Raw genomic sequence first — 25,069 nt, 5'->3', positions numbered from 1 at the left:
TAGTGAGCTGGGACAGTGCTTCTTTCTGCCCTGGTTGCACAATGGCAGATATGCTTTCTTTGAGCCATAATTAGTCCTTCGGTGGGAAAAATCCATCTTAGACTGAAAGTGTGAAAGCAGTGTATAGGGAACCAATCTGTATGAGATTTTACATTTTATTCTACAGCCATTACACAGTGCAATCAGTATTTACTTCAGGATGATAAGTTAAAACACTTCTCACCCTAAATATGTCTTGGTTGGTTGCATTTAATGCAAAAACCAACAGTAACAGATGGTTTGTTAGATTCTTTTATCAGAGAGACAAAACAATGTGACTGAACAGGTCAAAAGGTTTCTTTCATCAACCTCTTATGTCACATGGGTCTTTGTTCATCTCTCTCTCTTCCTCCTGTGATGTAATGCTCTTTAATAAAGGCAGGGAGTGCCCTAAATATAATTTTATAATGATATAATTTTATGAAATGTTCAGACAGGAAGTTTTGGACAAAGTGACTGAAAAGAGCATTTGATTTCCATTTCTGCCCTTCAGTTCAGTGAAATGACAGTAGAAGTTGTGTCTGTGTTGACATAAACCACTTTAATGTATATTTCAAATAATGTTACAGTTGGCTATGTGGGAAATGACAGTAGTATCACAAATATTACATTTCTTTGAGCATTACAGGAACATATTTGTGTCTTGCATGTTTTGTACACAACAAGTTATAGCCACTGATTTCCAAAGTATTTTTTCTGAACCTCCCAGGCAGCCACTGATTTTCATCTACTCCCATAAACTATGAAAATATGCCTTCAGTGAATAATGCACATTTTATTTAGGTCATTGTTGTTCCTGCTGTTATTTCAGGCAGACTGTTGGTACTGTGAAGCAGAGGTGACACTGATACTGTTACTGCACTGCCATGCCACAGACTGGCAGACTGGAATTAAGGTTAGCCAGGTTAGGCATAAGCAGCTAGCTAAATTGTACTTAAGCTACAGTATTATGTTAAATATAGTGGTCGGATTCTCCTGCAGATAAAAGTGGACCTGGTTCTGCTGGGTTATCAGACATCAGCATGGTGGTTGTTCCTCTCTTTGGCTCTTCTTCTGGCTCGCTCCAGTTCAGCCATCATGGGCAGAGGACCCTCATACATGTTGGTCTTAATTGCTCTCAGCTTCTCCTGGTAGTCCTTTGGCAAGCCATTCTGCTCTGCTCCCATCACAATGACCTGCAATGGTTGATGAAGCTGAATATAATTACTGTCCTTAAACTTATGTCCCTGGTTTTCTCATCTCCAATAGCAGGCACAAATCCCCAAATATCCTCCCAGCTCACTGCTGATGTTTGAAACTCAGCTGAGCTTCAAAACGTCAAGCTTGAAAGGTAAAGGCCATCCCAATAAATGATCTACACATATCGTTCAGTGTGTTCCATGACACACACACACACACACACACACACACACACACACACACATTGATTTAAAGAATAAATAAATAATGTAAAATGACTGTCAAGATCAAAAATGGTCAGAGCAATGTCAGCAGCTACTGTTCGTATAATTGAACAACAAGCTGAAGAAGAAGCCGCTGGGCTGAGGAGATGACTGCAAGAGACAAGAGTCAGGAGGATCCATCTCTGACTATCTACAATAATATAAGTTGACCAGTAGCAGCACTTTACTGTAATAATGTACAATAAACACTATAAGTAAGATAGAAATGGTGCTGAGGTTGTCTGCTAAAGCCTGAAAGGTCTCTATAATACCCTACAATGTCACTACGGCCTTAAGGACTTTCTGAGCAAATGCAAGCTAGGCCACTAGGTGGCGCTATGAGTGTAACAGAATATTGGCCCGTTGATGTCTTCAGGCCAGGACTCTCATCAATCATGACATTTGGAGTAGATTTGACCATGTACAGTGGAGTTATAGCAACTTCCTGTTTCATGGTGCCACATCAGCCTTCGTCGTGCTGCCACAGCCACGCCCTTCAGCGAAATCTCACAACGTTCACAATACAGCATCATCAAGGTGTTAAGTGTAAATCCCTCCATAGAAAATGTGATTTCCTGCTACCAGTAGAGGGTGCTCTGACTGTAACTGAATATTGGCATGTAAATGTGTTCAGGCCAGGACTCTTATCAAACCTGAAGTGCAGATTCGATGGTGTACAACCAAGTTACAGCTACTTCCTGTTTTATGGCAACTGATCACTGATCACTGCCCTGCCACAGCCACGACCTCCAACAAAAACTCAAGCTTTTAATAACTTTAATCACAACATTGTTAAGATTCCCCTGACAAAATCTGATGTCCGTTGGGTTAAAGCTGTAGGTCGAGTTGGTTAAAGAACAACACGTACAAATGGCTGACTTCCTGTTGGGTTAGCTCATGGCACCAAGACCCCTTTTCTGTAGGTCTCAGTGTGATATACGTGTACCAAAGCTCATACATGTAGGTGAAAGTTGTCCAAAGGGGTGTATTTTAGGGAGCACTAGCGAGCCATTTTGCCCCGCCCATCGCTGAAACCCATAAAATACTTACATTTCCACCACGTTTGAATTTTGTGCAAAGCTTCATTAATTTCTGAGCATGCTCAGCCCCTCCAAAAAAGCAGGTGATTTACCAGAAGAAAAATTCCTTACATTTCAAGAGTGTCCTCGCAGCGGTCACTGCTTGAGCCTGAATAATGAAAACTGAAAACAGCAATGAAGAACACAGCCACGCTGTTGAATGAAAACTCACAATGTTCACAACACAGCATCATCAGGGTGGTAAGTGTTTCCTCACCATGTTTGAGGCGGATCAGGTAACATGGCTAGGAGGAGCACACAGCTGTTAAAAAAAAAAGACATTTCAGACTGACACTAGGGGGCGCTGTGACTGTAAGCAAATATTGACATATACATGTGTTTAGGCTGGGACTCCTTCCAAAGTGTGAAGTGTGGGGTAGATTTGAGCATGTGCAGTGAAGTTACAGCAACTTCCTGTTTCATGGCGAACTATTGAAATCGCTTCACCACCACGCCTACACCACACACAAACTTTTAATAACTTTTCCATGCAAATGTGTTAAAGTTTCTCAGTTTAAGTTGATTGGGCTGAAGCTGTAGGATGTGTTTGTTAAAGTACAAAACCTGTAAATCACCAGAAATGAGCTCTAAATTCAAAATGGTTGACTTCCTGCTGGGTTTAGGTCATGACACCAAGAGACTTTTTTGTCGATCTTGTCAAGATACACATGGTGACAGTAGCCCCAGGGGCTGCGTTTCATAGTAGAAACCATAAAATACTTTATACTATAATACTACATTTCCACCATGTTTGAATTTTGTGCAAAGTTTCCTGAGATTTTGAGCATTCAGCCCTCAAAATGTGAATTATCTGAGAGAATAAAAACTCCTTGCATTGTAGGAGGGTCCTATTTTATTAGATATGGTCATAGAAGAAAACACATAGATCCTTAAAGTCAGCCATTCATTGTTCAAAATCAACTTCATTGCTAATGCACAAATCATATGTCTGAACCATCACAGTTACTGTATAGAGCAGCCTTGTAGTGACAGCACGTTAGCACTAGCTACATTCCTCAGTCAGCCATGTGAGCTCAGCATGTCGGGATCCAAAGATCCAAGTAAATTTGTGCCCAGCACCACAGGGGGAACAATACTGTATAGTGGACTGGATCCACATTATGAAGACAAAGCGAGAGCACAAAGCCACGCTGTCCCTCTGTCTGCATGCTGTTTTTCTGTCAGGCATGTTTGGAGCTCTCACATGTGCAACAGAACAATCTGGTATTGTAGCTCACAAGGTGTCAGATCTGTAACACATAGCATGGCAGAGGGGGCGTGTCCTGTTCTGACCTGTTGATCACAGAGTCAGGTGACCAGGGCTGTGACCGGACTGAGCCCTATTCCAGATGCTTCACAGAGAGAAATGGGTGATGATGGCCCTGACCTGACACACAATCGTAATCTTTTGTCTTTCTAATTCAAAATAACAGCATTAAACAATAATGTCTGACATCACTCAGAGTGAGAAGGGGCATGAAGAAGGTCATCGTGTGGACTGTTGAGTGGCTCTAATATCACAATACAGAGCCTGATTCTCAACCGTCCTCGTTTATGTTTATATACAACTGGAGGAAATGTCACTGCTTCATTATGTTCATTGGCAAGACTTTGTTCTCTGACAAGCATCGGACATCAGAGACTGGAGTCAACATCGTGCAGGTTCTGTTCCATACAACACTTTGGTTCATTTTTTCAAGTCAAGAAATCTTGTTCATGCTTCAAATCAGTGTTCAATACCTGTTCACCCAAGACAACCACGTCTCCCTCACCTCAGCCAAGAGCTTTGAGTTGCCTAAACAGGTCAGAACATAAAATGAAACATAATCAAAATTATGTTTGGCAAAAAAAAAACTTTAATGTGTTTCTCTTAAAATGAGTTGCTCTGACTTAAAGGAATTACATTTAAGGAAATCAGGATGCTTTGCTCCAATCCCTTACTAACCAAATTTAAGAGGTTCTTAGGAAAACAGATGTTAAATATTGAACTATCAGTTACAGTGATAGTGGGTGCCCCTATCTTTATTCAATGAGCTCTATAATACTCTTTCTCTGACATCACTCCACCAGCAACTGAACTGGACCACAGAATGTGGATGTCTCTTCTTGCTGTGCCTTCAGGGACCGACAGCTGTGGAGCCGCCCTGATACAACTGCAATACAATGTTGTATCCTGGGGACTTTCTCCAGGGGCGATAAGGAAGTGTCCTGTAATGCTGTTTAAATGTTGTCTTCTTTGTAAATGTGAAATTAATTTAAATGAAATGTTGGCAGGTAAGACTTTAGCACGCTGGACACAGAAGCAGACAGGCTGCCACAAACTGACACTGTAAACAGGAAACAAACAACTTCCTGAGACCTGCTGACCCAAAGAGCCCAGCTGCTGTCTTCAACTGTCTCAATGATATCAAATGTTTTTTTTTTTACAACTGAATATAAATAAGTCCAAATCAGAAATCGCACTTTTCAACTCCCCACACCAAAACATCAGTGTTATCCACAAACATAAAGCCTCCTGCCAGAAGTCTAGGTGTCATCATTGATTCAGATCTTTCATTCAAACCACACATCAGAAAAGCTGTCCAGTCCCGCTTCACCTCCAGAATCAAAGCAATACTGTCACACTCCGACCTGGAAACACTCACTCATGCAATGATCTTTTCTCCCTCCTGTCCAGCATCAACCAAGAGTCTCTCTCCTGCCTCCAACTCGTCCAAACTGCAGCAGCTCGGCTGTTACTGGTTCTGACAGATGACATCACATCACTCCTGTCCGAGCTTCTCTTCACTGGCTCCCTGTACATTTGAGAATTGAGTCTAAGATGTTACTGATTACTCGTCTGAGTTACAGAGAAGAAATGCTGACCCCATATGAGCCTATCTGCAGACTTAGATCCGCAGCTGGGAAATCCTTCTGGTCGTTCCAAAGTCGAGACTCTAAACTAAAGATGACCCTCGGCTTTGGAACGAGCGACCTTGTGTTTGGCTGACTCTTGAGCGTTTATTCTGTCATATTGTCTTCCTGAGTTTTGATTGTCAAAGCACTTTGTAAACACTGTTTTCAAAGGTGTTATGTAAATAAAAGCCTATTATTATTATTATTATTATCATTATATAACCTCATGTTTTCATATAATGCTGAATTTAAGGGAAGACACCAATGATTTAGAATTTGTCGTGGCCGTTTCACAAAGTTTGTTAAGTTTCTCTTCATGAAACAACTCTTAAAATCACTACATTTGTTAAGGGAGTCTGGTGATGTTGTGGTTGCTGGTTGAATGGTAGGATCAGTTTAAACAGACAGTGTGTTCACAAACAGCTGCTGCTAACACTGACAGGTTAACAGAGTCCTAACATGACATTTACATTTCAGTGAAGCACCTGGCGATCAGACAGGTGATCCATTCACCTGGTCAAAGCTTTTGTTTTACTGGCATGAGTAGCCGACTGTATCTGGTTACATACACAGCAACAGAAGACAGTAGTACCAAGCAAGAAAGTGAATTATCAGTCTGTGTTGTAAGTACATTAAACTGTAAGGCTTTAATTTACCATATCCCCATTTAGTGGTCACACACATGTAATATAAAACAGAACTATAGATACTGACTCACTGTGTAACAGACAGACAGCTAGCTGAATCACTGACTGCTACAGAGAGGAAACTCAAAATTAATTTATTACTAAATCTACCATAATACAATCCAGATGTATTCTTTATATTCATCATTTATATTTTATACTTTTATATATGTATGCAAGAAATAATTTAGTTTGACCTATTTAAGACTCAGTGTAGGGACATTTATCAGCTGCTAGGGGGAGCAGTGCTCCTCCTGCCTCCCTGCAAACTACACCATGAATCAACTCTCCTTCTTCTTCTTCTCCTTCTGCTTCTCCTTCTTCTTCTTCTTCTTCTAGTCTCACAGTAGGTGTATACACTGATAAAACAATGTGGTCACATGGAGTCCAGACCACCTCTGAACGGGTCGGATCTCAAATGCGTTTGATGCATTCAGAGCTGTACTTGTGTTGTGCACTTATGATCTGATCCCTCAGGATGGTGTTGACACCAGGTCTGAACAGGCTTTTTTTTTTAAACTTTTGATTCAAGCTATTGTTCCTGGCCATCCTGTTTGAAATGCTCTACCAGCAGTCAACAATCACTGTCTATGCAAACAATCTTTACAGAACTTCCGATATATCCACCAATGTCTCCAATCATAGAAGTGATTGAAGGACAAGGTACACCGAGATAAAACAAATACAATATAAATGTTCTGCAGCAGATACTCCTCTCATGAAGAGTTTCATGAGTTTGTGTTGAATCTGTTTCATTTAACTTCATGATGGTTCTGAAGAAGGTTGTTTGTTCACCTGCACTGTACAGAGAGCAGGCCCTGTCTCCTAGGAATTATGTTTGTATAGTACTCCAGTCTATTGTTTTCATGATCATGTTGTGCTGAACAGGATTATGTTCACACACAACCTTTCTTTGAGTTCATGTAGTGTACCGTGCTGGAGTCACAGGGCTGATGGCCAGGGTTTAAATCCAGACCAGTCTGTGGTTAAGATCAGGGAAAGATCGCTGTTCTGGTTACAATTCAGTTTTAAAAACTCTTCTGCCTCCAGTCAGTCCTAGTCCGTTCTGTATAATAAGCAGACCATGATCTTTCCCAAACCTGAATTCAGTGGAGCCTCAACACAACCCCCGAACAGTTGAGTATAGCTGCAGTTTCTGGGAGTGGATGGTGTATTTCAAGATTTCCTGTTTTGTTAAGACTAAGGAGACAGGCTGCGCTGTTAGTGAACACTTCGCTCACACATTCACTTCATCATTCTTGTGAATGCCTGCAGTGAGGGACTGGCCTTCTGGCAAGGTGGGCAAATTGTAGAGGGACTCTGGAGCCACTCAGAAGTGAAAAATATGAACGTCCCTTCATAATTTCAACACTTTGATTAGTCCACTGAGGGCCATTTTTAAAAACTGGCCTTCATTCTGATCCCCTCAATGCTCGTTATTGTGGTGAAGGTGTCATCGTCAGGTGTGCTATTGTCTGAAGACAACTTGGAGGCTTCATGCTTGTGATGAGTAACTCAAATGATTTATAGTTTCTCACCAAGTGATCCTGAAGGGACCAGCACATTTCTTTCATGACAGTAAGACTGAATTATTGCGTCAGTGTAACTTACTGTGGCTAAGCTGATGGTTGTTGTGGTGTGTCGGGGCAGCCCTCACTACCGCTGTCTGTTGTTGTAAATCACATCATCGGGTGTGTTGGTATAAATGTATTGTATATAAACGTCATTTTAAGGAGGCTGTGCTGATTCAAGGCTGTTCTATTAGACTGCATTGTTTTTAGCTAGGTGGACCTGATAAACTGGCAATGAAGTCAATGTTTACTTCTGTCAACAGATCCCATTAAAAGACCCAAACAACTTAAAATGCATCTTACAAACTCAAATCAAATCAAATCAATTTATTAATAAAGCTCAAAATCACAATCACATCACAATCTCAGTGGGTTTTACAATCTGTACAGTGAACTACGTCCTCTGTCCTTAGACCCTCAAACTGAGTGAGGAAAAACTTTACATATTGAGAAAAAAACCCTTTTAACTGGGAGAAAAAGATGTTTAAACCTCAGGGGGAGCCACAGAGGAGGATCCTCTCCCAGGATGGACAGACATGTAATAGATGTCACATGTACAGAACAGAACAACAAAATCACAGTTTACAAGTTGCATTGACAGAATACCTGAAACAAATGATAATATATGTAAAGTGTGTGGATCCATGAGACGACTGAGCAGGACGAGTGTTATGTATGTGTCTAAATATATATACACACAGATATATTTATATATATATATATATATATATATATACATATCCTCCCAAAAACAATTTAAAACACATCAGTGAGGCACACACTGGGACGAACGTTCCATCATTAGTATGAACACACAATGTGGATTATTTTAGATGAACCCCAGACACACCGCCCTGCTGCCACAAACACTCACCAGCACACCTAATGTGGATTAATCCGCAGTTTAAAATAGTTCTGGGAAACAAACAGATTTACTCATAAACTATACTGTAAGTTACATTCTGAGGTCGTCATTGTGAATTTTCCTTCACAGTTAGTGACCTTCCTCTATGCTGTGTCTGTCAGCTGTGCAGCTGCCTTTGGTATGACTGAAGTACACACCCCTCCATCAGTCCTGGACACATCTGTCTCTCACTAAGCAGCACATCTCAGACTAGACTGGTTATTCTGTCTGTGTACAGGATGTATGCGCGTCAACCCAAAGATAGCGTACAGCATACAGTTTGTCCCAGGTCACTTTTCAGTAAACATGGCCATCCAGCGACAGGTTAAACAGACTACTGATCTGAACGCTGGTCAGAATGGTAGAGGTTGGCACACTGTACTGATCGCTGTTATTCTCCTTGATCAAGCCTGTCAATAAACGCTGCTTCTTAAGAGATCAGGTCTCCTGGCATCTTCTTCATAACCACAAGGCCACCAGTTCCACAGAACTTCCATCACACTCATACTTAACTTAAACGTACTACAAGAAGGTTTTAACTGGTTATGAAACAGTCTCTATTTCATCTGATGTCTCTAAATGATCTACAGAAGCAAACAAGACAAGCAGCAAGAAGATGTCTGTTTCTGTATGATTATTAATAATTATAATTATTATTCTTAATGCCTGTCCACAGGTCTGACTTACACAAGATGGATGAGTGGATAACATTTGAACTATTTCATTATTGGAGCATTGATGATGAATTGAGGAGTGAAGCTGCTCTGTAGTCTGGTGGTACGGCACTAAGACAATGTTTCACCATCGTCAATTACAGTTATCAATTTAATGAATTAAGATACATGACCTCATTACTGCGCATCCTGAAAACAGCTCAGTTAAAAAAGGCAATAGTAAAACATGTGTTGGCTCTTTCTTTCACTTATACTCAGAACAGACACACATGCTAGCTCACACATGGTCAACATGCGGCCCCGGGGGCCAGTTGTGGGCCATGGACCATCTTATTCCGGCCCGCAATGTCCTCAAAAAAATAAAACATCTCCAAAAAATCAATTAGAGGCAGCACATTTATGAATCCTGTGGCAAACAGCTACAGTGAGTCTGCTTTGCTAATTAGTTTGATTCCCAATGTGTGGCCCTTTGCTTACATTTGTAAGTCAGTATGGCCCTGTGGCCACTCCTGTGTCAGTCAGATCCAGATGTTTTGTCAGGTGGTGGTTCTCACAGAGCACTTTTCCACAGGGGCCACAGAATCAACAGAAAGTCAAAGTTTCTCGTAGCTGCTTTATCTGCAGGATATACTTCATGTTTCTACCTCACTACGTTTTGCTCCACTGCATTTATTTGACAGATATAATAACAAGTTACTACAGATTCCCCACTGACACTGAACCTTAATTCTAACAATAACTAATTTGGTCATTCTTACACCTATTTAAAATCTCCATTCATCTGTTACTGTCTATCTATATTTTTCTATTTTTCTTTCTTTTATATTTCTTTATATTATTTTAAGTATTGTTTGTTGTCTTGCACCTACAGGCCACAGCAAATTCCTCGTATGTGAAAACTTACTTGGCATTAAAAGTAATTCTGATTCTGATTCTGATAACAACACATATAATAAGCTGATAAAATAAAACAAGTGTTTGTGAGCCTTTACAAAAAAACAAGTGTGTGATTGGTTCTGAGTTTCAGATGTCTATGACAAAGAGACATCTCCCCTCTCAACTTTCTTTTTTATTTTAAGTAACTGTTTAGGGCCCAAAGGGGCAAAATTATTTGATATCTCACAAAAAGCAAAGATTTAAGAAAAGTTCAAATTAAATGAAAATAAATTTGAGTGTGAAAGAGAGACTGCAGTTAAAGATATTATCAAAGTAATTGCTGTTTGTGGCTTCTGCAGCAAGGACAAGCAGGATGCATTGAAAGCAGTCTTACCTGCAGGTACTGAGGCGATGGTGGGGCGTACACACAGCTGTTCATTATGTAGGTACGACAGTTGAGCTCCTGGCCTTTTGTCTTCACTGGAAGCTCCACAGGACTGTACGCACCTAACGTCACATTCTCTTGACTGAGTGTGTGCACACATGCATGCACATAGAAACATACACATGGTAGGTGTCAGCTTCATAGGAAAACATTCAGGGAAATCTCTGAGATGCTGTTAAAGACAGTGATGATGAAACTTTACCTATCTAGAGAGTCCAGATCAGACACATTCATCCTCCACACCACTCCCCACACCTCGTCCCCCAGGCTGTTCTCTATGGTAGCAACACCTCCATGCCATCGGTCACTGGCCAGGCCTTTATGGTTCCCAAACACCAGTTTATAGTCCTGAAAGAGAGAAAAGGTTAGAGTTTATAAATGTGTAGTTAATTATTATATGTTAATACTGATGCACTCACTGTAATATCAGACCATACCTTGAGTCTGGCAACACAGTATACTGTGGCAGAGGGGTTCTTGAGCTGAAGTCGCTCCTTCAGTAAGTTGCTGCCATATGCAAAGTAGAGGAAAGTGTGGTTGTTCTCCATGCTGTCACTGGGTTCTGTCACGAGGAAGATGAGAACAAGCAGGGCTGAGGTGAGGAGGATCCTGAGCCGTCAGAAGCAGCCAACAAGCACAGAGGTGGAGACGTGGAGAGTGTTTCGGGCTGAGTTGAGAGAGCATGAGTTGCAGAGTGACAAAATGAAGTACCGGCCTTCCAGCACTCACACACCATTCTTATGCTAATCCCCTGCACTGCCACTGGGCCCTATTCACACTCACAATACATGGTTTGTCTCATGTGTTGAGCCAACAGCACCGAGCCGTACACACACACACACGCACACACACATACCCGTTTTTACTACACGGTGAGGTCCAATGACCAATGCAGCCCGGTGGGATCCACCCTTTCTGAAGGGTCTAGAGACACGATTTCATTATTTTTTGTAAACATGAAAATGACTTGAAACATCAAAAACTCCCTCAAAAATTTTAAACCTGAATTTTGCCCCCCCTGGGGATCAGTCATGTTGTGTGTATTGGCAAACAATCAATTCCACTGTTAGGCACGGCACAATTCATGACAAGCATTTAATCTTACTAATGTTGGATTGAAACCTTAATATTAGATTAAATAAACATTGGATCTAATGATCCAGACTGCCAGATGCCAGATTTTTCTTCAAATATAGACCAGATTCTGATTCTAAAATAGAATTGTTGGGCAAACACATGATTAAACAGTTGATAAACATGATGGATAATTTACCTGTCCTCTTTAGGAAATGAGGCTTGCTGCTCCACCTGATTATATTGGTTTAACATTAAAGATGTTATCACCCCAGCACACTGTTACCCTTAACACCATAAAATTCATTTAACTTCTCCGATTATGTGTGCATTGATTTATCGCCCACCTCAGTTCAACAAGGATTTCATACAGGATTTTGCTGACTTTGTGGCAGAAACAGCACTGAGATATGTATGTTTAATATACATGTCTGTTGTGAATCAAGGCCCTTGGCCAAAGACTTTATGAACCTTATTGACTCGTTTAATCTCACCCAGTCGGTGGCTGGGCCGACGCATGAAAAAGGACACGCACTGGACCTAGTGCTTTCCCATGGTCTAAAGATTCACATCACTGACATTTGTAACACTCATATGTCCGATCATTTTGCTGTTTTATTTACTGTTACTGTGCTTTCCTCTAATGTCAAACCATGCGCTCCAGCGCGCCGCGTGTGTACTATTAACTCTTCCACAGTGTCTCAGTTTTCTGAAGCATTTAATGCCTCTGGGCTCCTCGCCTGTGAGGACCGCTGTAATCTCAGTGTTAACGAGTTCATAGCTCTTTTTAATTTTACATGTAGTGACTTAATGGACTCGGTGGCACCTTTGAGATTGAAACGCTCTAAGCCGCTGACAGAACCATGGCTGAATGACACCACCCGCTTTCTCTCAGCGCGTCTGAGAGAGCGACCGTCTTCAAATCTCATTAGATATTTTAAGAGATAGTTTATCCGACTATCAGAAAGCTGTTAAAGTTGCAAAAACTAATTTTTTCTCCACTGTTGTGTCAAACAATAGCCATAAACCTCAGTTTCTTTTTAATACACTGAATTCTCTTTTAAATAACTGTAACTCTTCTTCCATTGTATCTTCACCTGAGAAAATTCTTCAGTTTTTTAATGACAAGATCTCTGCTATCAGATCTATCCCCTCCCCTCTTAACTCTGATCCTACTGATTCTCCTATTTCCTTAGTTATTTTTGAGGCATTTGAGCAGGTGTTGCTCTCTCTTCTAACAAAAATAGTCCAGAAGCTACGGCCATCTTCCTGTCCCCTTGATAGCATCCCACCCCGCTTTTTAAAGGATGCTTTTTGCACCCTAGGGCCTTGTATTGTTGATCTGATTAATTCCTCTTTGATGTCTGGCTGTGTGCCGGCTGCTTTTAAACATGCTGTGGTGCAGCCTCTTATCAAAAAGAGCAACCTTGATCCATCTGTTCTGTCGAACTATAGACCCATTTCTAAACTTCCTTTTTTGTCAAAAGTTTTGGAAAAGGTGGTTTATGAACAGCTCCAGTCACACCTTGACCTTCATGACATTTCTGAAAAATTCCAATCTGGTTTTAAAATACGCCACAGCACAGAAACAGCCCTCCTTAGAGTTTTTAATGACTTTCTTTTACCTCTTGACTCTGGTAACTCAGCTGCTCTAGTGCTCCTGGACCTAACTTCTGCATTCAACACTGTAGGTCACGAAATATTGTTATCACGTCTCGACCAGTGTGTAGGCCTTAAAGGCACAGCCCTCACATAGTTTAAATCTTATTTATCAGAGAGGTGTTTTTCTGTTCATATGGGTGAACATACCTCTGCCACATCCCCTCCTAAATGTGGGGTGCCCCAGGGGTACATCTTGGGCCCTATTCTTTTTTCAATTTATATGCTTCTCCTGGGGTCCATATTTAAAAAATACAATATATCATTTCATTGTTTTGCTGATGATCTACAGATCTACCTGGCTATTCAAACCAATAGCCCAAACCCAAGCTGAACTGTCTAAATGATGTTCACATGTGGATGGCTTTAAATGTCCTGAATATTAACAAATCAAAAACAGAAGTAATTCTATTTGGGAATTCCAACCTTCTTGATGGTTGTAACAGTGTTATTGGTCCACTACCCTCCTACTGTCGCCCTACTGCTAGGAACCTAGGAGTTATCTTTGATTCTGCTTTTAAATTTGACAGACAGATAAGTTCAGTCGTCAAATCTAGCTTTTTCCAGCTAAGACTACTAACTAAGGATTAGGAGGCAAGATGGCTGCGCGCACAGACGCAGCGGTTCAGAGCTCTCTCTTTTGGGGCAAGTTTTCGATGTTTTTGCATGTATATACCATAATGTGTTTGTTCACATTAAGCAGCCATTTTTCTATCAAATGCAAGATCCCTCGCCAACAACCTGGACGAGTTTAAGCTGCAGATTGCAACAAACAAGATCGTCGGGGACAGCTGCATTCTGCTCACCACGGAGATGTGGCTTCACCCGCTCATCCCAGACACGGCTATTGAGCTAGCAGGCCGCACAACACATCGGCATGACAGGACCAAAGACTCCGGTAAGAGCAGAGGAGGGGGGCTATGCATCTACGTCGACAACAGCTGGTGTACCAACACTAAGACTGTTGCCAGTCAGAGTACGTTACTGTGAAATGCAGGCCCATCTACCTTCCACGGGAGTTTAACATTGGCATGCTAACTGCTGTTTACATACCACCGGCGGCTAATGCTAGCTCAGCTCTCGGACTGTTACATGATTCCATTAGCAGTCAACAAAGCACGTATCCTGAGGCTGTGCACATCATTGCTGGGGACTTTAATCATGCAGATTTGAAAACTGCTCCCCAAATTCCACCAGCACATTAAGTGTGCAACTAGGGGAAAAAACACTCTGGACAAGGCTTACTCTAATATCAAGAGTAGCTACAGGGCCAAGCCACTACAACACCTGGGCCAGTCCAACCACCTGTCCCTGCTGATAATCCCAGCATTCACCCCCCTCAGGAAAAGTGCTCCCCCCACAACTAAGACTGTAAATCTGGCCTGAGGACACCTCTCATCAGCTCCAGGATTGCTTTGAGAGAACAAACTGGGCCATTTTTGAACAGCAGGACCTGGAGGACTACACTTCATCCGTTCTGAGCTATATCAAGTTCTGCACGGATACTGTTACCACAGAGAAGCGCATCCGGGTCTATCCAAATCAAAAGCCCTGGATGACTGGAGAGTTCAGGACCCTGCTGAAGGAGAGAAACAAGGCCTTCAGGTGTGGTGATGGGGCACAGTACAGTGCTGCCAGAGCCAGCCTGAGGAGAGGCATCAGAGAAGCCAAGACTGCATACCAGAGGAGGATAGAGGAACATCTCAGCAGCAACAACACAAGGCAGGTGTGGCAGGGGGTGCAGCATATCACCGGCTACAAATCCAACAACCTTGCAGTGGCTGACGGAGACGCCTCGCTGGCAGAGGAACTGAACATCTTCTTCGCTCGCTTTGAGGCGGAGCAACCGCATGCAGCAACATCACACCCCTCAACCCGCAACAACATCCTCATGTTAGAGGAACATGAGGTGCGGCGCACACTAAGAGGGGTAAACCCGAGAATTATGAAGTGCTTTGAAACTCTGGTTCGGGGGCACATCGTCTCAAGTCTGCCACCTGCATTGGACCCTCAGCAGTTTGCGTAGAGGGCTAACAGATCTACAGAGGACGCTATTGCAACAGCCCTCCACACTGCTCTGAGCCACCTAGAGCAGCAGGGGAGCTATGCAAGGCTGCTCTTTGTTGATTTTAGCTCTGCGTTCAATACCATCCTCCCTCACAGACTGGTGCCCAAACTGACGGGGCTGGGACTGTCTTCCTCCATCTGCCACTGGATCCTGGACTTCCTCACAAATCGCTCTCAGAGAGTGAGAGTAGGCTCCCACCTCTCAGCATCCATCAGCATCAGCACCGGCTCCCCACAGGGCTGTGTGCTGAGCCCCCTACTCTACACCCTCTACACTCATGACTACACCCCTGCCCACTCCAGCAACATCACTATTAAGTTTGCAGACGACACCACAGCAGTGGGACTCATTTCTGAGGGGGATGAGTCTGCCTACAGGACTGAGGTGGAGCAACTGACTGGGTGGTGCAGGGAAAATAACCTGGTCCTTAACACCACCAAGACGAAGGAGCTGATCGTGGACTTCAGGAGGAAGAAAACGGAAAGTATCCAACCACTGTGTGCATCAGCGGCGACTATGTGGAGCGGGTCTCTGACTTCAGGTTCCTGGGCATACAAATTGAGGAGAGTGCGAACACCTCAGTGACCATCAAGAAAGCACAGCAGAGACTTTACTTTCTGAGACTCCTCAGAAAGAGCCACCTGTCACAAAAACTGCTTGTGTCATTCTATCGCTGCTCAATAGAGTGTGTTGACATACTGTATGTGTGTGTAAAAATCTCTGTAAAATCTTTTTTTACAAGTACAATGACAATAAAGATCTATCTATCTATCGTAAGGTGAAGCCCTATCTCCCCCCACCTGACTTTGAGAGGGCAATCCATCCATTTATCACCTGTCGTCTTGATTATTGCAATTCTCTTTATGTTGGACTGGACCAGCAGTCTTTGAACCGCCTACAGGCTGTCCAAAATGCAGCAGCCCGATTGTTGACAGGCAAAAAACGATGCAATCACATATCCCCTATTCTTTTCTCTCTTCACTGGCTCCCTGTCCAGTTCAGGGTTAAGTTCAAAATCTTATTGTTTGTTTTTAAAAGCCTGAATGGTCTAGCCCCTCCTTATTTATCTGACCTCATTAAGCCTCACACTCCAGCTAGAGCATTGAGGTCAAGCAACCACTTACTGCTGGTTTGCCCCAGATCGAAACTAAAGAGCAAGGGCGACAGAGCATTTTCAGTTGTGGCCCCTAATTTATGGAACAACCTACCACTCCATATTAAAGCAGCTGAAACTCTGGAGCATTTCAAATCACTTTTAAAGACCCACCTTTTCTCACTGGCCTTCAACTCACCCTGACACCCTGACCTGTTATTTTCATCTTTTAGTATAGCTTTTATTTGTTTTACCTTATCTTAGTAATTGTTCTTATTACCCTATCTTATTGTTACTCTATGTTGAGAATTTATGCTGTTTTTATCTATATTGCTAGCACTTGACTCTATGTATGTTGTACAGCATTCTGGGCAACTAAGATTGTTTTTAAATGTGCTATATAAATACATTTTGAGTTGAGTTGAGTTGAGTTGAGACACAACACACTACAATCCACATTTAAGATTCTTTCAATAGCCAAAAGTTGAGCAAGATGATTTCACTTATATATATTTGCTGCTCTTTTACTTAGTATGATTAAGCATCTTGCAAATAAAATAATTTCAAAATTGAAGACTGTGAAATGATCTCCAACAGGTATGACAAACAGCAGACCTGCCTTACAAAAGAGGAGACAAAACATTATGACCTTCTACTGAATCTGATGATCAGATACAATGTTTGCTTCCAAAATGCATCTGGTGGGAAAAAACCTCGACTTACTGTACAAAAGGGAGAGACAAGGCTCATATTTTCACAAAACTTTTATTTAGAACAGCCTTTGCATTTTTTTTTATAGCTGCAACGATTAATCGATTAGTTGTCAACTATCAAATTAATCTGCAACTAACTTGATAATCGATTTATCAGTTTGAGTCATTTTTTAGGTAAAAAAAGTCCAGCTTCTTAAATGTGAAACCAGAGAGTGATATTTTCTGGTCTCTTTAGTCCTCTATCTTTGGGTTGTGGACAAAACAAGACATTTTAGGACATCGTGTTGGGCTTTGAGAAACACTGATCCACATTTTTCACCATTTTCTGACATTTTCTGGACCAAACGACTAATCAATTAATCGAGAACATAATCAACAGATTAATTGATGATGAAAATAATCGTTAGTTGCAGTAAAACATTCATCCCCAGTCACAAGTGCAAAGAGCATCACATGTATCAACACACATTGAGTAAATTCTTCTTCCACTTTCACGCTGAATGGCATTGATACAATTTTTAACATAGACCTTTACCTCCAACTAGCTTCTTTGTTTTAAGTGCTTCTGGTGAAGCCTTAATACAGGCAACACAGCCCAATTTTCCTGGTACTTTAACCACCATTAAAAGCTACACTAAAAATCTGTCGACATAACGAGATATGGAGATATGTGGAGCTCTTTGTTCACTGGATCAGTTAGAAATAACGCAGGGGGGAATAATACAAACAGAAACAGCCACAGTAATGTTTGATAAGAGCTGCAGACACACCTCCAACAGGTAAACAACTTATTTTACTGAACCGTGTGGTGTAATGTAAAAACACTCACAGCGTACCAACTCGACTCAAGCCACGGCTCAGTGTGACTACCCCCAAAACAATGGGTAAACGCCATAATGTTAGCAGAGCAGTGAACTCGCGAAAAGCGTAATAGGTCCCCTTTAATACAGGCAACACAGTCCAACTTTCCTGGTTGTATGAAGGCCACCAGTGTCTTTTCCACAGAATGACAGTCAAGCTAACTACTTAAAATTGTTTGGTTTCATTTTATAAATATGAACATGTAAGAACTAGTGCAAAGGGCATCACGTGTCAACACACATTCAGTAAATTCTTCTTGCACTTTCACGCTGAATGGCAGTGATACGATTTTTAACACAGAACTTTACCGCCGTCCAGCTTCTTTGTTTCAGCGCTTCTGGTGATGCCTTAATACAGGCAACACACTCCGACTGTCCTGGTACTATACCAGAGTTTATGAAGGCCATTAGTGTCTTTTCAACAGCGTGCACCTCCGCAAATGACCAACTCCTCCTCTTTGTGTTTTCTAAGACAGACAGAAAAAAGAAAAAGACAATCAGGGGTGTATAGCGATGTAAAAGATTATTCGGTGACCAATCAGCCTAATTAATTTGATCAAATGTGTAATTTCCTGAAAGGTGATATTCTGACACCAAGTCAAACAGTGTGGTAACCTAATTTTTTACAGCATCAGTTGTATTGCCTGACCTGATATATATTTCACACTGTAGGAATGAACTGGGGATCTCAAGGATTAAAAGCTAGTGTCGAGCTGTCTACACTTACTGGCTGACAACAGAAAACAAATAGCACAAGCACAACCACTGACTACATGTAGACAGCACTTTAGTAACCAGGTTATCTCCTGCTGTGAGTACAGAGGTGTTATCTCTTACTGAGACTCTAGAAACCTGATGTTACCTGCAGTTAGTCAGGTTTTAGAGAGAGAGGTGTTATCTCTCACTGAGACTCTACTCTCAGTGTCTAAATGTAGTCATTCATAGACACAATTTCAATCAGGCTAGAAAGCATAAGGCCTCATTACACAAATGAGTAACAGATTAAACTTGGTTGTAATAAAGAATTAAAGACCAATACAGCCATAAACATGACAAGGTAAAATATTAGAACGGCAACACAGTAACACACACACACACACACACACACACACACACACACACACACACATATATATATATATATATACAGTATATATATGTATATATTGTGGCGACCGCATTACATTGCTTATCAAAAAAGAAATGTTATTTACTTTACTTTTCACTCACCTCACACACCCACTAGCCCTGACAACCAGTGATCGGGCTCCGACTCACTGCTTCCCAGACGTACGGCCCTTTGTGTCTTACTTTAGTTTGAGCCATGAAGTGCAGTATGGCGTCTGATGCCGGCGACTGAGGAAATAAACTGAGTCCTCCACTCCGTCAGCCTGCCCCAGGCATTTCGCACCGTAAAAAGTCCGCGATATACAAACGTGTGTTTGATCGTGAATGGATTAATTAATGAAAGAAAACAGTCTCTGGAGACCTGACTGAAAGCAAACCGCTGGTACCCGTGAGTCGGCGGAAGCCTGGTGATCCCTTGTTTTGTTTTATTTGTATCTTTCTTTCTTCGTCTTCTTGGTTTCTTTTTTGTTTATCAATGAACTGGACTGGAGGGAAATGACAGTGATTACAGAGAAATCCCGAAATGGAGTATTTTTGTGTGGACTGAACTGAGCCTAACTTTGACTTTTTCCTTTTGTTTGTCGAATATAACTATTTTCAGACTTGTATAGGTGGTGGGGTTAAATTTACTGAAATTGTGTGTTTATTCCACCTGCTCTGCTGTTCTTTACCACTGTGTTTTGTTTTGTGTTTAAGAAATGCATTCAGGGATATGTGTGTTTTGAGCACATGTGTCCTTTGTGGAGTTTGATGTGGATAATTGCTTTAAATTTGATCAAACCGCTACAATATGTGTATGTGTATTTCCTTTACCATCGGGATCAATTTGGATTTGGACCAGGCTCATTCCCTTGAAGTCTGACAGGCGGCCTTGTTCTAGGGCAGTGGTTCTCAAACTTTTTCGGTCATCCCCCACTTCCGACAAGGGGGAATTTTCAAGCCCCACCTGCCCCCATCGCCCCAACACAATGCTAATGAAATACGCCAAGCTCAACATTTTCAAATTTATTGAAGTAACATCAAGTAACATCATGTTGTATCTAAATTCTAACTCAATAACATCAAATAACAGCTTCAAGTTCAAAAATAGAGAAAATAAAAGTGCAGCTGTGTCATGACGTGCATCAAGTTCAAAAATAGAGAAAATAAAAGTGCCACTTTGCAATCTGTTAAAAAAAAAAAAAGACGAGCAATGCATTTGGCAAAACAGGTGAGCAAGTGAACTTATGCGACTTATCCCTGCATTAGTGGCTGTAAAGCTGCAAACTTAAAATGTTCCAATTTATTGAAGTAACATCATGTTGTATCTAAATTCTAACTCAATAACATAAAATAACAGCAAGTTCAAAAATAAAGAAAATAAAAGTGCAGCTGTGTCATGACGTGCATCAAGTTAAAAAATAGAGAAAATAAAAGTGCCACTTTGCAATCTGTTAAAAAAAAAAGAAAAGAAGAGAAATGCATTTGGCAAGACAGGTGAGCAAGTGAACATATGAGTTTTACCCCTGCATTAGTGGCTGCAATGAGCCTGTTTTGCATTGCACATCTTTTCAAAGCGGGTTGCAGGCTTGATACTGCCACTCTCAAGTCGTGATCAATGTTCAGCTGAGATCTGTACTTTGTTTTCAGTGAAGCAACAGCTGAAAAGCCCATCTCACAGAGATATGATGTGGCAAAGGGAAGAAGAATGCACACAGCTCACGCCCGATGAGTGGATACTCCCTCTCCACTCCAAACCAGAATTCACAAAGAGTCTGAGCTGTAAACCTCAGCCTCAGGGTGGAGTCAGATGTCATTTCAATGAACTGGTCCTCCTCAGCAGACCTAAAATCAGCAGGTGCTGCAGATAGAATATAAATAAATAGGCTGACTTTATTTGTCATTGCATAATAAACACAAAGAAATCTGTTTGACAACAATCCATTCCAGTTAGTAAGTAGCATACAACATAAATAAAATGCATGTATAATATATGAGTATAATATTCAATAAAATGTCAAAATACCAACCTGCTGCATTGAATGGATCCGTAACCTAGTCATACTGAGCACTGTTGATCGAGAAGTATTTTTGAAACAGTCCTCTCAGGGAAGATATGTGCTGCTTAATACATGTGATCACTGTGGTGGCTCCAGAATCAGTGGTTTCAGCAACTTCACTCAGGTTCTCAAAGACATCTATATTTTGTTGATCGAGGCGCCTGCCCCATACCTCGAGCTTTCGGGGGAATGCAGTGATTTTGTCTGCCAGGTGAGGTAGGTGCTTGTCTTTGCCTTGGAGCTGAAGCTTGCCAAACACATCGCTGAGGTAGGCCAGCTTCAACAGAAATTGTTCATCACTGAACTTGCTTGCAGCCTCATACATGCGCTCCTCCTCTAAGAAGATCCGAATCTCTGCCGCGGGGCAAAGACGCGCGACAGCACTTTGCCCTGGGAGAGCCACCTTGCTTCACTGTGAAACAGCACAGATGTGTGATCAGCTCCCATTTCCTCACAAAGTGCGGAGAACAGTTGTGCTTTCAGTGGTCGGGTTTTGATAACATTTACCACGCTCACAGCTTCTGTCAATACCTCATTTAGTTCAGGGCTGAGCTGCCTTGACGCGAGCGCTTCCCTGTTAATGACAGCATCTTGCGCAACCCTCTTTATTAGTGCCTGCAGCCCGTTTCTTGACCCTGCCATGGTCTGTGCGCCATCAGAGCAAAAGCCCACACAGTTTTCCCATTTAAGGCCGTGTTCTTCGAGGTAACTGTCCATGATCTTAAACAGCTCATCAGCTGTGGCTCTATTTTGTATGTATTTGCAAAACAGCAAATCCTCGCACAGTGACTCGCAATTCACAAAGCGGACGTATGAGATGAACAAGCAGTCTTTATTGCTGTCAGTAGCTTCGTCCACTTGTACTGCAAAACGACTTTCTTGTAATTTTTCTATGAGTTGTTCCTCAAGATCACTTGAAATGTCGCATATACGTCTCGCAACTGTGTCATTTGACAGGGGGACAGCTTTTAATTTTGCTGCGCTTGTCTCGTCAAGCATAACTGGCACAATTGCTGAGCAGCTCATTCTCCCCGCTGCATTGCATACAGAATTGCATTGTGCAATTCTGTATGCAACTCTATATGAAGCCATTTGAGCTTCACTGTTTACTGATGCAGCTTTTACCATGCAATTCTCCTGTTGACGGTATTCTGCCAGTTTTCTTTGAAAGAAATCAAGTGGCTTATTGAAGTGACTGGGGTGTGTGGTCTCTAGGTGTCTTCTTAATTTGTTGGGTCTCATGCTGTCTGCTGCTAGCGGTTTAAGACACAGAACACACAGGGGTAACTCCTCTGCCCCCACCACCGCTGCTGTGAATCCAAGAGCAAGATATCCTTCATCATATTTTCTTTTCGGTTGGCTTTTTGGTTGATTAGGCCCGTCAGGTTTATGTTTGTCTGCTGGCGCTGGCTCGACAACTTTTGAGGTCCGTGTCACAAATTTATCCATGTTGTGTTATTGTCCACACTAGCCTGCTACCCATCCGCGCGAAAGTTTGTTCCGCTACAATTGACCCATCGCTAAGCCCCGCCCCCTTTAGTTACTGTTGCTATGTCTGTCAAGCTTTCGCTCCTACCATAAGAAATGTGGAGTTTTCAGTGAAATTTCCTCCCGTTTGTCACGCCCCACCTGTAACGTCTTTATTCCCCACCAGTGGGGCTCGCCCCACACTTTGAGAACCGCGGTTCTAGGGCAATCAGCACATTGCTGACTTTAGCCAACTGCTGCGTTCCTTCAGGTAATCTATAGTACTGCCTATGTACCCGTATGTCATGACCAAGAAAATGGGCAAGTATGTCCATCTCATTATCTCTCAGGTTTAGGACCATGGACAGTGTGGACACGTGCTTTCTCAGTTTGGTTGAGGACAGAGTTTCAGGATGCTTGGCCCCACATTCCCTTGCAATCTGTCTGATGGCATCCGAGCCCCTTAAGTGAGTCTCTGCTTCAGGTCTGGAGAAGAAGAAGGGATTTTCATCAGGCACACCACAGGCTCGCCGATGTTCAACCAAGGCTTCCATCGAGGAGCGTGTCTGGCGTTAGAAGGATGGGAACTTTCCTGTTTCTTTTCCCTCTTATTTCATGCGCTGAAAATGCTGGCAAAGCTTTTGCTCCAACTCAGAAAGTCCTAGTGCCAAATCTGAATGGACTCCCGAAGTGTCTCTTAGGGTGAATGCACTAAGCGGCATCTTTGACACCTCACCCTCTCTTCTGCGATTAAACAGGATCACCTCACAAAGAGTCAAATTGGCCAGCTTGGACCCGTTCTTCTTATTTGGATCATTCTTAAGTCCACTTTGGTATTCTCCTCTGCACTTATCAAGATACATGTGCATGTTCTGTACACCCTCAGTGAAAGGAAGGAGCTGAGGAGTGTTCCATGTCGCCTCTTTTAGAGTTTGTAGGGCACGTGATGACACACACACATCCCACTTTTTCTCATAAGGACCCCGGCTCCTCTCCAGATTCTTAAGAAATTCCTCATTGTCTGACTCTGACTCTGACTCTGCCATCTGCGCTTCACACTGAAGAATATCTGCAATCTTCTTGAGACTATGACCCATTTTCAGAGCCAAGGATGGAGTTTTGTAGATGTTTCTGTCTTCATCAAAGCCAGCTTTGTCCTTTACTGCTTTAACCACAAAGTTGAAGTTGGAAGGTACATAGACGTCCTCAAATCCTTTCAGTCAGCCAGTCTGCCGTGACTGACGGATTAGTCTTCCTATTTCTCTCATTTTTTGTCTAATGTACTCATGTTTGGTCTTGTCATGTCCATGCTTTGCATACAAATGTTCTCCAAGTCTCAGAATGCTTCTCTCCTCTCTGATGATGTTTGTGACTTCATCTTGGTGCACAGCATTTACAAGCTCTCAAACTTTTCTGCTAAGACCATCTGGGACGGGCTGTGTACAGGCACAGAGTGACTGGATCCGACTTCTGCCTGGCTTTGGTGCGCTGCATTTTCTTGAAAGCTTATACCTGGACATGTGTCTCCATAATGCTTTTCTTTTAAGCAAAGCCTCACAGTTTATGCAGTGCATGTAGTCACCTGCTTTCACTGGTTTCCCAGCTTGCTGACTTGGGATTAGTGTTCCGCTACCAGTTTTTAGGACCTCATTATTATGAGCAGGGTTTCCTTTGTTTCTTATTAGGTCAAAATGTAATTGTCTTTCCTTTGAGTTCAAAGGAAAAGAGGCTGCTTGTGCTACAGCTGTTTCATAGCTGTGTTCGCGTATTAAGTGCCTCGCCATTTTATGGCAGTGCACGGTACAGTACAGACAATAATGCGTTTTACTGTTAACTCTAGCACCATCTTTCTTTTTTTGCAGCTTCATTACTGACACATTTCCCAGGTTTGTGTCATCAGAGTTTTCACTTTCTGCTCCCCTATTGTCTTCATCTGAAGAAATACTGGACAATGTCTTTCCTTTAGAAGTCCTCTGTGATGTCTTCTGTTTCTTCAGTTTCACCAATGGAACATTGCTTGTGAGATCGTAAGAGCCCTCTGAACTGCTTCCACATGTTGAGTATTTTGGCGGAGTATATTCATCATCACTGATTTCAATGCTGCTCATAGAGGATTCTGATCCATCTGACACCTTGGAGATCAATTCCAGGTATTCTTTGGTAAGCTGGAAATAAAATTTACAAGACGTTTATAACTACATTATCTGCAAGAAACATTAATGGTAACACTTAATTTAAAGGACAGACAAAGACTGACATAACACTGTCATTAACATGACATGACAACTGTCATGAACATTAATGAATATTAATGATTGTTATTAAGTGTCATTCGGGCAATTCTGTCACTTTCCCTT

General features: G+C 42.0%; 1 protein-coding gene and 1 long non-coding RNA gene across 3 annotated transcripts; both read right to left on the bottom strand.

The window, feature by feature from the left end:
* Nucleotides 1-570: 570 nt before the first annotated feature.
* Nucleotides 571-19,437, bottom strand: ggctb (gamma-glutamylcyclotransferase b). Of its 2 annotated transcripts, XM_084356825.1 has the most exons (5): nt 19,309-19,437; nt 11,049-11,173; nt 10,814-10,959; nt 10,561-10,693; nt 571-1,214 (listed from the first exon to the last, which is right to left on the bottom strand). In XM_084356825.1, the coding sequence occupies exons 2-5, from the start codon at nt 11,157-11,159 to the stop codon at nt 1,050-1,052; spliced, it is 555 nt and encodes a 184-aa protein (XP_084212951.1). In that variant the 5' UTR covers nt 11,160-11,173; nt 19,309-19,437; the 3' UTR covers nt 571-1,049. The 2 variants fall into 2 exon arrangements, with proteins under 2 accessions (XP_084212951.1, XP_084212950.1); XM_084356824.1 differs by lacking the exon at nt 19,309-19,437 and having other exon boundaries at nt 11,049-11,270.
* Nucleotides 19,438-20,196: 759 nt separating this feature from the next.
* Nucleotides 20,197-22,272, bottom strand: LOC311259671. Its single transcript, XR_014622929.1, has 2 exons — nt 21,216-22,272; nt 20,197-21,046 (listed from the first exon to the last, which is right to left on the bottom strand). It is a non-coding gene; the product is annotated as an uncharacterized lncRNA (long non-coding RNA).
* Between the last annotated feature and the right edge of the window lie 2,797 nt (nt 22,273-25,069).

This window comes from Pagrus pagrus (assembly GCF_965226575.1).
Source record: "Pagrus pagrus genome assembly, chromosome: 7".
In the NCBI taxonomy this organism is placed as follows: Eukaryota; Metazoa; Chordata; class Actinopteri; order Spariformes; family Sparidae; genus Pagrus; species Pagrus pagrus.
The sequence above is the reverse complement of the archived record's forward strand: the minus strand, read 5'-3'. Positions and strand labels throughout refer to the sequence as shown.